This window comes from Callithrix jacchus, chromosome 4 (genome assembly GCF_049354715.1).
Source record: "Callithrix jacchus isolate 240 chromosome 4, calJac240_pri, whole genome shotgun sequence".
In the NCBI taxonomy this organism is placed as follows: Eukaryota; Metazoa; Chordata; class Mammalia; order Primates; family Cebidae; genus Callithrix; species Callithrix jacchus.
Window position 1 is genome coordinate 64049655 of NC_133505.1, and position 15767 is coordinate 64065421.

The 15767-nt window shown below is 35.2% G+C and overlaps 1 protein-coding gene across 3 annotated transcripts in view; it reads right to left on the reverse strand.

Moving 5' to 3' along the window:
* The window catches only part of BMP5 (bone morphogenetic protein 5), a 142036-nt gene that overhangs the window by 13693 nt on the left and 112576 nt on the right, over positions 1–15767 (reverse strand). For all 3 annotated transcript variants that reach the window (XR_001911053.4, XM_035295941.3, XM_002746665.6), the window contains exon 4: positions 9382–9576. Coding sequence is in view for 2 of the 3 variants with exons in the window: in XM_035295941.3 (XP_035151832.1) it covers positions 9382–9576 (195 nt within the window). In the remaining variant the exon portion in view is untranslated. The remainder of the gene's footprint in view (positions 1–9381; positions 9577–15767) is intronic.

Genomic DNA, 15767 nt, shown 5'->3' on the forward strand with positions numbered 1-15767 from the left:
CAGAATCAGAGAGGTAACACATCTTGTGCAAGATTATACAACTAGTAAACAGTGAAGTCAGTATTAAATATTAAATGATAGATTATAGATTAATGTATAGATACATAGAGCTAGCTAACAACATATATGCATCAAAATACTTGTTTTAGGAGAGGTTTCCAACATTTTTCATGATTTGGGGCACAGATAGCAACTTTTAATATTAGTTACTACCATAATTATATGTATTTAAAATATTCTCACTTGTGCAGCATGGCAGGATTTTCAGTACAGCATTTATTTTCAGAGTCCCAACTTGGAAAAAAGCAAAATGTCTTTTTTTGAGTGAGATGATTAAATAAACTGATGCTAATACTAAGTTGCAACAGTTAAAATTGCCTCATATTATTTGAAATATGGCTAAACATTCTTTTTTAAACCTGTAAAATATATATTCATGTAATTAAAAGCATATAAAACATATATTTTCTGAAAAGAGATGAGAGAAAGGTTTGCACCATGGTATCAGCATGTTAAGGTAATCTATTATGTATAGATTAGGTCAACAAAGGAGAATGTTAGCTTTTTTATGATTGTATTATTTCTAAATGCTAAAGACATGTATTAAGTACATAATATAAAACATTCTATGGAAATAACTTCAATTAATTCTTTTCTTGTTTTGACTACTATCTGTTGTTCCAACATGCATAAATTTACCTTGTACTCATTAAGCAAGAGATAGTGCCTATCAAAATTGAGAAGGAGAACAGAATGTTTCAATTTTAGTAACTATGGTTTGTATCTGATTTACAACACTTTGACTTAAGATCTTTCAACTTTATGAGGGTTTGAAAGTAGCACACATTCAGTAGAAACCAGGCCATGAGTACCCATACAACCATTCTGTTTGTCACTTTCAGTAGAGTATTCAATAAATTGCATAAGATATTCAAAACTTAATTGTAAAATAGGCTTTGTGTCAGATGAGTTTGCTCAACTGTAGGCTAATGTAAATGTTCTGAGCATGTGTAAGGGAGGCTAGGCTAAGCTATGATACTTGAGCTTATGAAATTGTAAACTTTTCCTGTGTTTATTGGGATATAACCCCATTCTAAGTTGAAGAGCATCTGTATACCAAGGACTTTCCTACTAAATCACCACAGATTTAGTCAGGGCCATACATGATTTAATTCTTTTTCAAAGGTTATCAGAATCTAGCATGCAATAAGCAACCTTTCTTAGCAGTTCCATAATGATCCAGGACTTGCCATTTGCCCTGTTAGTTCTTTTAGATTCTTCTTATAGGCATATGTCAGAGACATTTACTGGGGAGATACTATAAATTTAGTTCCAGACCATGCAATGAAGTATCACAATCAAATGAGTATCACAATTGTTTTGATTTCCCAGTGCATATAAAAGTTATGGTGGCCAGCACTGGGGCTCATGCTTGTAATCCCAACACTTTGGGAAGCCAAGGCAGGTGGATCACGAGGTCAGGAGATTGAGACCATCCTCGCTAACATGGTGAAACCCTGTCTCTACTAAAAATACCAAAAATTAGCCCAGCATGGTGACTTGAGCACCTGTAGTCCCAGCTACTTGGGAAGCTGAGGCAGGAGAATTGCTTGAACCCAGGAGGCAGAGGATGGAGTAAGTGGAGATCTTGCCACTGAACTCTAGCCTGGGTGACAGAGCAAGACTCCATCTCAAGGGAAAAAAAGTTATGGTTACATTATACTGCAGTCTATTAAGTGTGCAATTGGATTATATCTTTTTCTTTTCCTTTTATATATATATATATATAAACTTTAAGTTCAGGGGTACATGTGCAGAATGTGCAGGTTTGTTACATAGGTATACATATGCCATGGGGGCTTGCTGCATCCATTATCCTGGTCATCTACATTAGGTATTTCTCCTAATGCTATCCCTCCCCCAGCCCCACACCCCCTAACAGGCCCCAGTGTATAATGTTCTTCTCCCTGTGTCCATGTGTTCTCTTGTTCAATACCCACTTATGAGTGAGAACATGTGGTGTTTGGTTTTCTGTTCTTGTGTCAGTTTGCTGAGAATGATGGTTTCCAGCTTTATCCATGTCCCTGAAAAGGACATGAACTCATCGTTTTTTATTGATGCATAACATTCCATGGTGTATATGTGCCACATTTTCCTTATCCAGTCTATCATTGATGGGTATTTGGGTTAGTTCCAAGTCTTTGCTATTGTGAACAGTGCTACAATGAACATATGTGTGCATGTGTCTTTATAGTTGAATGATTTATAATCCTTTGGGTATATACCCAGTAATGGGATTGTTGGGACAAATGGTATTTCTATTTCCAGATCCTTGAGGAATCATCACACTGTTTTCCACAATGGTTGAACTAACTGACACTCCCACCAACAGTGTAAAAGCATTCCTATTTCTCCACATTCTCTCCAACATCTGTTGTCTCCTGATTATTTTAATGATTGCCATTGTAACTGGCATGAGAAGGCATCTCAAATTGTTTTTGAATTGCATTTCTCTAATGACCAGTGATGATGAGCTTTTGTGTATATGTTTGTTGGCTGTGTAAACATCTTCTTTAGCGAAGTGTCTGTTCATATCCTTTACCCACTTTTTGATGGGGTTGTTGTATACCTGTTTAAGATCCTTGTAGATTTTGGATTGAGCCCTTTGTCAGATGGGTAGACTGCAAAAATTATCTCCCATTCTGTTAGTTATAAGTTTTCTCTCATAAGTGTTTCTTTTGCTGTGCAGAAGCTCTTAAGTTTAATTAGTTCCCACTTGTCAATTTTGGCTTTTGTTGCCATTGCTTTTGGTGCTTTAGTCATAAAGTCCTTGCCCATGCTTATGTCCTAAATGGTATTGCCTATGTTTTCTTTTAGGGCGTTTATGGTATTAAGTCTTATGTTGAAATCTTTAATCCATACAGAGTTAATTTTTATGTAAGGAAGGGATCCAGTTCAGCTTTCTTCATATTGCTAGCCAGTTTTTCCCAACAGCATTTATTAAATAGGGAATCCTTTCTCCATTGCTTGTGTTTGTCAAGTTTGTCAAAGATCAGATGGTTGTAGATGTCTGGTGTTATTTCTGAGGCCTCTGCTCTGTTCCATTTGTCTATATCTCTGTTTTGGTACCAGTACCATGCTGTTTTTATTGCTGTAGCTTTATAGTATAGTTGGAAGTCAGGGAGCATGATGCCTCCAGCTTTGATTTTTTTGTTGTTTTTTGTTTGTTATTTGTTTGCATATGATTGTATTAGCTATGCAGGCTCTTTTCTAGTTCCATATGAAATTTAAGGTAGTTTTTTCCAATTCTGTGAAGAAAGTCAATGGTTGCTTGATGGGGATAGCATTTAATTTATAAATTACTTTGGGCAGTATGGCCATTTTCATGATATTGATTCTTCCTAACCATGAGCATGGGATTTTTTTCCATCTGTTTGTGTCCTCTCTTATTTTCTTGAGCAGTAGTTTATAGTTCTCCTTGAAGAGGTCCTTCACATCCCTTGTTAGTTGAATATTCCTAGGTGTTTTATTCTCTTTATAGCATCTGTGAATGGGAGTTCACTCATGATTTGACTCTATTAGTGGTTTATAGGAATGCTTGTAATTTTTGCACATTGATTTTGTATCCTGAGAGAGACTTGGCTGTAGTTGCTTATCAGATTAAGAAGATTCTGGGCTGAAATGATGGGGTCTTCCAAATATACAATCATATCATCTGCAAATAGAGATAATTTGACTTCCTCTTTTCCTAATTGAATATCCTTTATTTCTTTTGCTTGCCTGATTGCCCTGGCCTAACAACTCTCAATAAAGTAGGTATCGATGGAATATATCTCAAAATAACAAGAGCTATTTATGACTAACCCACAGCCAGTATCATACTGAATGGGCAAAAACTGGAAGCACTCCCTCTGTAAACTGTACGAAACAAGGATGCCCTCTTTCATCACTTCAATTCAACATTGTATTGGAAGTTCTGGCCAAAGATTGTATCTTTAACAATGTACATACTTTAGTTAAAAATTATTTATTGGTTTAAAAAATGCTAGTCATCATCTAAGTCTTCAGCAAGTTGTAATCTTTTGGCTAGTAAATGGTGGTCTTGCCTCAATGTTGATACCTGCTGACTGATCATGGTGGTGATTGCTGAAGGTTGATGTGGCTGTGGCAGTTTCTTAGAAGACAACAGCAAAACGTGCCATATTGACTCTTCCTGTCACAACAGCTTCTTTGTAGTGTGCAAGGCTGTTTGATAGCACTTTATTTTATGTAGATCTTCTTTAAAATTTGAGTTGATTCTCTCATTTCCTGCCACTACTCTAGTAAATAGACTTATTTAAAATTCTAAATCCTTTGTTGTCATTTAAACAATGTTTACAGTATCTTCATCAGGAATAGATTTTATCTCCAGAAACCACTTTTTTCTTGCTCAACCATAAGAAGCAACTCCTCATTCATTTAATTTTATTATGAGATTGCCGCAATCTAGTCATGTCTTTAGGTTCCACTTGTAATTCAAGCTCTCTCTATATATCTACAAAATCTGTAATGACTTCCTCTGCTGAAGTCTTGAACTCCTCAAAGCCATCCAGGAGGTTAAGAATCAACTGCTTCTAAACCCTTGTTAATGTCGATATTTTGACTCCTTGTAAATCATGAGTGTTCTTAATGGCATCTAGAATGGTGAATTCTTTCCAGAAGGTTGCCCAGATTATCCAGGATAATCATTATCTATGGAAGCTATAGCATTACAAAATCAGTTTTTAAAATAATAAAACTTGAGAATTAAAATTATTCCTTCATCCATGGACAGCAGAATGGATGTTGTTCTAGTGAGCATGATAAAAACCATTCATCTCCTTGTATATCTCCATCAGAGTGAGCTCTTGGGTGATGGAGTACATTGTCAATGGGCAGTAATATTTTGAAAGAAATCTTTTTCCTGGTCAGTAGGTCTCAACAGCGTGCCTAAAATATTTAGTAAACCATGCTGTAAACAGATGTAAACAACAAAATCCAGGTTTTGTTGTTCCATTTGCAGAGCCTAGGAAGAGTAGATCAAGCATGATACTTAGAGGTCCAAGAATTTTCAGAATGGTAAATGAGTATTGGCTTCAACTTAACCTCTCCAGGTACATTAGCCCCTAACAAGAGAATAAGACTGTCAGAAGTGCTGAAGCCAGCCACTGACTCCTCTCTAGCTATGAAAGTCCTACATAGCATCTTCTTCCAATAGAAGGCTGCTTAATCTACATTTAAAAATCTGTGGTTTTGTGTAGCCACATTTATCAGTGATCTTACATAGATTTCCTGGTTAATTTGTTATAGCTTCTTCATCAATACTTGCTGTTTCACCCTACACTTTTTTTTTTGCTTTGGAGATAGCTTCTTTCCTTAAACCTCATGAACCAATATCTGCTGCTTTCAGACCTTTCTTCTGCAGCTTCCTCACCTCTCTCAGCCTTCATAGAATTGAGGAGAGTCCTGGCTTTGCTCTGAATTAGGCTTTGGTATAAAGGACTGATGAGGCTGCTTTGATCTTCCATGCAGACTACTCAAACTTTCTACACATCAGCCAGAAAACAATTTTGCTTTCCTACCATTATTGTGTTGATTGAGTCGTACTTATAATTTTCTTCAAGTGCTTATTCTTTGCAGTCACAACTTGGCTGTTTGGCTCAAGAGGCCTAGCTTTCAACCTATCTGGACTTTCAACATGCCTTCCTCAATAAGCATAATCATTATCAGCTTTTGATATAAAGTAAGGGAGGTGCATATCTTCCTTTCATTTGAACACCTTTAACACATCATAGGGTAAATAACTGAACTTACTTCAATATTGTTGTGTCTCAGGGAATAGGGAAATCTAAGAAAAGGGAGAGAGAAGGGGTAATGGTCGATTGGTGGAGCAATCAGAACACACAACATTTACTTCTCATCTTAAATGGGTATAGTTTGTGGTGCCACAAAACAATTACCAATAAATATCAAAGATCGCTGATCATGTATAACTTTAAAAAATACAATAATAAAAATAAAATGTTGAAATACTGCAAGAGTTACCAAAATGTGATGCACACAAGCAGAGTGAGCAAATGCTGGTGGAAAAAATGTCACCAATAGACTTGGTTAATGCAGGATTGCCACAAAACTTCAATTTGTAAAAAAATGCATTATCTTTGAAACACAATAAAACATAGTATGCCTGTACTGTATTCTTTTCAACACTGAATAAACTCCTTTAAACAGCATCACATTTTGGAGGCTTTTTAAAACATGTTATCAACCTAGTGCCTTTATATCTTCAGGAGTAGCTGGCTTAGAATTTAGTTATTGGCACCATTTTCTTTCCTCTCATGCACAAATTCAAAGAAATATCCATTGCGCTGCCTCAACATGAAACAGGAAATATCTTCCACGATCTGTCTGCTTAACCATCTTGCCAAAAACCTGAAAGGGAACAAGTAGTAGTGGGCAGTTTCTGCAGGAAAGCTGGAAGTAATTGTTCTATGTACCTTTACTTGAAAAACGAAGTTAATTTTTCCTAAGCAGCCAACACATTAATATATTCAACAAGTATTTTGGGGACTTCTATTTTGAGCTAGTTACTATTCTAGGCTCTTCCACAGGAATATGAAAGAAAAGAACATTGAGAAATCAGATGGCAAGAATTATTGAAGCAGAAAATAAATGGGATAAAGACAGCAGAAATGACTTGGATTTTAATTCTTCTGTACTAATTGAGATTTTCAACATTTTACAATATGCTTTGCAAAAAACCCTGCAATTGGGCAAACATGCAATATAACTGTCCTCCCTGACTCCATCCCCACCCCACGTCTTTTCCATGGAGGCTTTGTACAATATTTTATTGTACAATTCTTGTTACTATTATAACTTTGTTATTTATATTTTGTAATTTTTAAATTTCACTGGCATTTTAAGTCTCCTAAGTATCAAATTTTCTGTTTATATTAGCATTCCTTTTCCTTAAAGCTCTATCTTTTACGCCAAATTGTATGCGGATTTTTCCAGACTGCTTGATTACTACCTATTGAAAGGTTAAGTCTTATAGACACAAAGCAGCTACTTTCTTTCTTCTTCTTATCAAAATATGAACACATTCCAAAACCATCTACCACATATTTCACAGAAATGGTTGCCAATGATAAAATTTCAGAAAGAAAATATTGGTCTATATTACAATAATTTTGTACTCTCAATGGTGTTAGGAAACTGGTGAAAAGTTACGTGATTTCTGCTCCATGTGTTTTATTCATCTATGGTTATAGATGTACATTTGTTTCTTGTGGTCAGGAAGAGAAGATAAATAGAGTTAACCAATAGGGAAAAGGACTTTGATAATTTCAGTGACTGGAACGCCTCTGCCAGAGTTATTATGAGCTCTAATAATAAGTATGTGACTTACACTTTTCTCTTTGTAATTTCCTCCAAAATTATTTACTATTCAAGGTTTAGCAAAACTTTTTCTCAGTACAGTCTGCTACATTAAATTAAAAACATTTCAACCAAAGTTAGAACCATTCTACATGAAAAGAAAAATATACAAGTTTGACAGCCTAATATTTACAAGGAAGAAAAGGTCTTAGAAAGTTATTTTTTTCCATCTTTCATATTAAGTAATTACAACTTTTTGCCAAACTAAATATCTTGTGAAGATCTTTAAAAACAGCTTTGTAATAAGGCACTGGTGTCATGCTTTACTCTCAAGTAAAAACAGTGGTTAAATTCCTTTGTTGGAAAATTATTTTAAAGTAGCATTTTACAAGTAGCATTTGATTCAGTATAATGCAATTTCATATAGAAATCCTCCCTCCTGCTTCTGTTGGTAGACACACAAATAGAACTTTCTATCATGATTCTCCTGGTGCCTACCCTTTAGGAAGACTCTAATGAATCCCACTTAGTAATTTTATGGAGAGTCTCAGAGCAAAAAAAAGAAAACAAACAAAAAAAGTCTTCATCTATATCTTATGTAAACACTCATGCATGCTTGAGTCATAAATAACTGCTATATGATCTGTCATTTTCAAGTAACCTGGGAAAAATGAAAATATTAAGAATAATGACAAAGACTGAAGTTAGAATTTCGATTTTCTGAAATAATACACATAGGAATCATGTCTCTTTTATGCATCAGTTCACCCATCTTGCATGGCAGAGTACTATGCATACATTGTCTATTAACATAGAAGAATTCATATTTGACAAATAAGATAAGTATGTGGCACTAAATTGAGATGTTCCAGGATGAGTTCCCTTCAAATTTATTTATATACACAAATAAATTTGTTAAATTAAAATAGCCACCATTTTCATCTAACAGCTTATTGTTTGCATCCTGAACTAAATAAGGTACTTCTTGCTGTAAATAATAGAATTAAACCACTACAGATTTTGCCACTTAGTTGCTTTCTGATCAATTGAAGTTTGATCCTCCCCCTATAATTAACAGATTAATTTGCAAGGACTTTGACATCAGTTGTGCATTTGTAACATTTTGTTGAAAGACTGTGTGTGTAGACACACCTGAAGTAAATTATCTAGACAAGAGTCCTCCAAATAATAAAAAATGTAAAGCTTATTTTAATTGGCCGGTCGCGGTGGCTCACACCTGTAATCCCAGCACTTTGGGAGGCCGAGGTGGGTGGATCATGAGGTCAAGAGATCGAGACCATCCTGGTCAACAAGGTGAAACCCCGTCTCTACTAAAAATACAAAAAATTAGCTGTGCATGGTGGCGCATGCCTGTAATCCCAGCTACTCAGGAGGCTGAGGCAGGAGAATTGCCTGAACCCAGGAGGCAGAGGTTGCGGTGAGCTGAGATCGCGCCATTGCACTCCAGCCTGGGTAATGAGAGCGAAACTCCTTCTCAAAAAAAAAAGATTACTTTAATCATTGTCTTATCTATGTCTTTCTCCTGCTCCTAATTTCAGAAAAATAAAATCCAGTGGCATAATTCACAGGTATTGACTTAAGTACTAAAGAAAAGATTTTATGTTGAATTTACCTAGTTGACCATCCACTGCTTGAGAGGCCCTGAGGAAGTTAGCTCAGCAAGCTGTGTAGCTCAGTTCTGGCTAGATTTTGTTGATCTAGCCATTTCATCATTTTATAACTGCCATCTTGATTTTAATTTGAACTGAATCTTTCAACATATGAAGGCAAGTCATACTTATTTTAAAATGAATTACTGAGTTATTCACTGAGGAAACATTCTGGGATGCTAGAAACATCACTGGAAGATTTAATATACCGTCTGAAGGTATATACAGAGGGTAAATTTATCGTGGTGACTTGAGTTGCAACATGCGACCCCATAACTCTCTGCATACAACTGCTGCTTGGGTTTTATCTTACCTCCAACACTGGACATTCTGGAGGAGTCCTGATGAGAGCTGGATTTATTGCGGTTTTGATTTTTTCGTTTGTTGGCTGCTCTCACTGATCGAAGAAGTACCTCACTTGCCTTGAAAAAGGCCACCATGAATGGTTGTTTTGACTGAGGTCCCTGTCTTCCCACAAGACCAGCGGATTTTACATTGATGCTACGACCTAGAACATAATCGGAAAGAACTTGGTTTATGAAAAAGAAAGAACATTTACCTGATGTGAGAATTCTGAGGGTATTTTTGAATAGCGGGAACGTTTTAAAATATGATCAGAATGCCTTCCTCACAGGCCAAGATTCTGATAAATACTGAGGCTTACTATTATAGACAATTATCCATGCATGTGTTTTCATCTTGCTTCCTTCTTCCACCAGGGAACACCCTCCAGCTGCTTTCACTGGATAATAGCTTCTCAGACCTTCAAGTCAGGAATACTATCAATTGGAAGATTTGACTACTCATTCGCCTGGAAACGTTCACATTAAATGACAATTTAAAAAATATTAGCTATGGGCTCTTCTGCACTAAATGCCCTATAATTTTCCCTTAAGTGATAAAAGCTGAGTACTTGGCAGGGTGTTTCCACTTTCTTCAGCCTTTTCGAAACCTTTCAAGTGTTAATTAGTGCTGATAGCCTTTCCACCTTCACCTGGGGCCAGTGCCCAGCAACCTTTACTAAGCTGTGCTATACTTAAAGCTCTTCAGCAGTCATTCTGGAAGCCCAGTCTGGGGACGAGGTCTGCTTTGAGCCTCAATTATTAAAATTAGTGGCAAAAACTGCAGGTATCTTTGCACCAACCTGATAATTATCAATATGAAGTACTGTGAAATATAGAGAAATTCTGGAATTCTTCCCCTTCTGAGTTTTGACACAACTGAATGTTTTCTGAAAATTCAAAACAGGCAAACCAAGCCTGGAGACTCTCAGAAGAAAAACAATCCAAGCGAGCTTTGAGACTCAAATTTGCCTATAAATTAGCCTGTATCTCAGACCCTTATTAGTTCTTTGATGTGGTTATATGTCAGAGAAAAGGAATACAACCAGGACCTATATAGAAGTGAGTTAAAAGTCAAGGTGCCCTAAAGATAAAGTTGATATGGTACCTCTCCCATGTGGCAAGTAATAATACTTAAAACTATGTCAAAGAGTGCTTGCTATGCTAAGCATTTTTCTAAGTAGTTTCCAGGCATTATTTAATTTGGTTCCACAAATGCCCTAGAGTTAGGTATTAGTAGTTTCTTTTAATAGTTCATTTTATTATGCTCTTCTAATTTGAAATAATCCCTGAAAATTTTATATATATATATATATATATATATATATATATATGATTAAAAAAAAACCATTAATATCTGGTTAAATGAAAATCAAAGATGATAAACTAACCTTAAATTGTAAACTTAGTTAAGAATTACTTAACACACATGCAAAGTTGCTACTTTAGATACAGAAGTTACCAATCTTTTTAAAAAGAGTAATACATAATGTGGTGAAATACGTGTATGATTGACTCTGACTTGCCCCATGAGAGATGTGCATGTTTTCTTAAAATATTTATTCAGTAAAAACTGTGGAGCAACCTCAGTCCATTATAAGACCTGACCCACCTTAGAAGAAAGAAAATGAAAGCAAGTCCCTGAAATGGCATCAATGGCATTTTAGCAAATAAACCCTTGCTCTTAACAAAATTTATTTTGGCAGCATAAAAACTTTTGTGTATACTTGTATTGTGCAGAGACCTTCTACCGTCAGAAAATGAGACCGTGTCATATGAGGCTGTGCAGCTGTTGAGAGGGACACAGAGGTCCTTTAAATGTGGAGGTATTGGTTAAAAGAAAAAAAGGCTGAATCAATACAGACAGCATAGGTATCCTCCACCATTGTCCTACAACCTACTGGGAAAAGTTATCCAATTTCTACAGGCATTAAAATGGCCATCTGCCTCCCAAATGCCACTATCCTCAGTCCTAACAGAGAAGGGACTTACAAATAATCAAAGCAGTAAACCTTAAACAAATAAGCATATAGATTTCTCTTTTAAATGCAAACTTACAGTGGCTCTATGCCAGAGACTATATTTCTTAGAAAAACTCTATCACTGGCATAAATGAAAGAGGCAGTTTGATTTGTGGTCAGAGCAGTTTCCATTCTACTTCCACTGTAACAAATGTATTAATTCAGCTCAGACTTCCTCCTTCTGGCAGCCCTTTCACTGTAAAAAGAGAAATTAGAAGTTCTAGCCAAATACCATACCTTGAACTGACCCACTTCAATACATAAACACTTTTACAACATGTTTATTCAGGTGTAGCACTTGAAATTGGTTTAAGATGTTTCCAGTGACAGAGAGCTCAGCAAAGGGAAAAAAAAGAACTGAGAAACTTAACTGTTATAGAATAGAATAACTGGCAATCTGTTCTTTAAATTTTTTCGTTTTTTTTTTTCTGTCCTGGAGTACAGCATAAAAAGTATTTGTAGAAGCTTTTATTTTGATATTTTAATGAAGTGTTAATTTAACAGGAACTAAATTTTTACTTGTATATATTGATGACTGCAGAAATCATTTTTAATATATGATTTTTCTAATCCTGAAACAGGTTGCTGCAAGATGTTCAGAAATGGAAGACAATAAAATCAATTTTCCATTCATTACAACACACACTGACTCTTTTACAGTTAAATAAGCACTTAACAAGAAGTTCCAAGTTTCCTTTGGTCTGCAAGGGGGTTTCTTTTGTTATTATTCCAAAGACTTTGAATATTTTAATTTTTATCTGTGGAGAAATAATACTGCTCTGAAGATTTATGTTCTAAAAACTGTAAAGATGTGTGTATGTTACAAATATAGGTTTCTTGGGTTTTACAAAGGTGGATATTGTATGTGAAGCAAAGTGCCCTTCAAACCAATGTGAACTCCCTTTAAAATTACTTTTAATATTATTGAGTTTCCTCTTGGTTTCCTTTTTACTTCAGCAATGGGGTGACTATTAAGATTCCATAAGTTAATGCTTGTTCAGTTACCCTTGGTCTTGAGCAATACCATAGAAGCATTAACTATTTGACCTACTGTTTCAGACACGACAGACTTAAATCGATTATGTTGACTAAACCTTTTCAAAGACTGAATAGTTGTTTTAATAAAAGTACTGATAGAAACCTAAACTACACTGCATGTATTAAAAAATAGTAAATCCTTTATAAAATTTTATTTGAATATTTTAAATTGTATTATTAAATATTCAGTATGTTTTAGATATATAGCTAAAGAAGCCCACCTAAAGCATTTTGATTCAGAAAAACATTACCTTTACACCTTTATGTGTATATCACCACGGATTTAATTTTCAAAGCTATTTCTTATTTTAGAGAAGTTTCTAGTTTAAAAATATACATAAATATTAAGAACTTAATATACAGTAGAAATGAAAATGGGGTGAGGTAACAAAAAGAACATTAAAGGATGACCAGCTTGAGCCCAAGCTTAGTCACCTTAAGATTCAAACGCATCCAGGCATAGCTAGAATAGTGATAGGTTTGATTCACCAAGCATATATTTGAAAGAAACTGAGCAATTTCATGGTCAAGAAGTCATGTAAGGAAAAAGGTGAGCCACAGTGATTTTACTTAAGCCTATAACCCAGTTACTTCTGGCACAGCTCCAGAAGATACATGTTTAACTCCTAGAAAGAAAGAGAATCAAAGAAAGTCTAATACATAATTTGTACCCAAAGTCGCTAAAATACTAGGAGGACGAGGTAGCACTACTTTGGAACTTCATTAACAGACTGTGACACAAGTGGTGAACAAAGATTCTCCCTGTGTAAGAAGAATGGCTTCTGAGCAGTTCCACATTGGGTCAGGATGGCGCAACAGAATGAGCTCCAAAGTTATCTTCCATGTCCGCATCCGCATTGACTTCAGAGTGTAGTACCAGCTTAAAGCTGAGCAGAGCAGCAGTCTAACAACACTGAGAGTTTTAATGTGTACCAATAACTATAGCAAAGCAAGAGATAATGCCAGTGATGGGATAAAGTGGCTTCAATTGCAAGGGAAAAATTCCCTCATGTGATATCCATGTCTTGATATGATCTGCTAAATGGATGGGGTGATAATAGGAGGTAAAGAAAAACTTGGTTGCTGGAAACTGTTCAAGCTTAAACACACAAATGGGAGGGGAGAAGATATAGCAGAGAGGAGATTGGAAAGGTTCTTGAAGGATGTGCCAACATTCCAGTGATCCTGCTGGTGGCAGTCAGACCCAAAGAAACATTGTTTATTCCCAATTACTCCAGGTTTGGATGTTATATAATAGCTGGATTATGAAATCAAAGTGGTAATGATGATAATTGTAGGAGTCCAGAGTTTGGTATTGGCATAGATACTGTCTTTTGGATTTACAAAAAAAATAAATAAATCTTTGCTTGTGGAAAGTTTTTTAAATAACTATTTATACCTTGTCCATCTTATTTTCTCCTCAAAATTATTGTACAGGAATCATAGTAAAACAATTTGAGCAGCAAATATAGGGGTATTTTATTTTACAGTTTTATTAACTCAGTGAACAAAGATACTGTTGGGATATCTTCCAAGAAATTATTACTCTTATTCATACAGAGATTAAGTAGGATGTAGATGAGGCTGGAGCTCTGAGCTGCTAAATTTTGTCATAGTTGAGACTGGAGATTCAAGCCTTCTAGATCTGCTACTCTAACTCAAATGACTTCATATAACTATTGAGGTCAGGGTATTGTGGTCACATTTGCCTAAAAACACAACTGAAACTATTTCAGATTTATAGTCACGGGGAAGGTAGGCTGGCAAATCAAAGTTCTATCCCAAACTTACTGGTTTTGTATTTCAGACCACTCCTTTTGGAAAATGTGACTTTCAAAATGTTTATTTCTTTAAAAACAGAGTTATTAAAGGAGATTCTGACATAAAACAGCTCTTCAGAGACATGTTGATGTTATAAGGATAAGTGGTTCCAAATATGATCATTGAGTTTCCCTCTAGGATACACAGTTTGAAAAACATTCATTTGAGGATTTATCAGAGTCTAAACGTTGATATCACTTTGAGAAGTTAGCATACATTCCAGTTTGTTTTTTTCTCCACTAAAAACCACAGTAATTGACTGCTTAACCCAAAACACCTGTGACGGAACTGGTACACAAATAATCTTTTCTTCATTTCAAAAAAGACTCTTGCAGTGTCCATTATGGACTCCTTAGCAGTAGTCAAATCAGGGCATTGTCTCACATCCACACATCTATCTGATCTTCACTTATTTTCAACCTGTGGTTAAATGTGATGAGGGTACTCTGAAATTATGGATTCTGTGACTCTAAATTATACTAGAATTTACCCTTTTTAGAAACTGGTCATTTAAAATGTACAGAATTCTCTACCCAGCATATAGACTACATCATATTTATATCAGATTTTAAGGAATGTGGGGAAGATAGAATCGTGTCTACTTAAATCTCATATAAACTTAAATTTACTGTCACCTTAAATTAAGCATATTTTAATCTAGCTACAAATTTCAACCATGTTATACTTTGTAAAACTTAAAATATGCATTTTTAAAGTTCTATTGTAAAGGCGCAGACCTGTTGCCAGACCTAAGTACACAGACTTGAAGTTATCACAAACAGAAATATAGCATTCCTCCTTATTACCTTCTTGTTTTTCAAATGGCTTACATGGCTTTATGAATTCAAACAAAAACAAGGAAAAGCTGGGATTTTAAACTATTTTTTAAGTATTATAATTTAACTTTAGAGTACAGGATAAGATTTTTGAGTGATTCTTCACAGTGATTCTGGAGTTCTGTTTAACAAATGAAGTTTGTTGTACAATACCTTTGCTGGACTTTCATCTCTTTTTACTGACATTTAAAAGACTTATTTAAAAAAACCCCTTTGCAGATATTATATACTGATAATTATATATTATTAGTAATATGTGAAAATCAAAGGAAGGAACAAATGTAACAATATATACAAAGCAGCATAGGAATCTTGGCTCATAAGTAAAGGGGAAAAGAAAGACACACTGCAGAAATGAAATCCAGGAAGGGCTATTGTTACCAGTAAGCTGACACTGGTAGGAACTATGAGTTGAGAGTTTTCTGTGAATAAGAAATGTGGTTACAACTCCTGGTAACAAATAACAGTAGAAGAAATTCATTTTTTTATATGATTGGGGTGTATTAGGGATAAAGAGGTTGAAAGAAGATTTTTTTTAAAGTGTTGACATTCTTTCTGAAAATTTTGAAGAAGATACTGTCATACCCCACAGTTTGATAAAGTCATGGGACTTAGAAAACAAATGGGGATATGTGGTCAGAA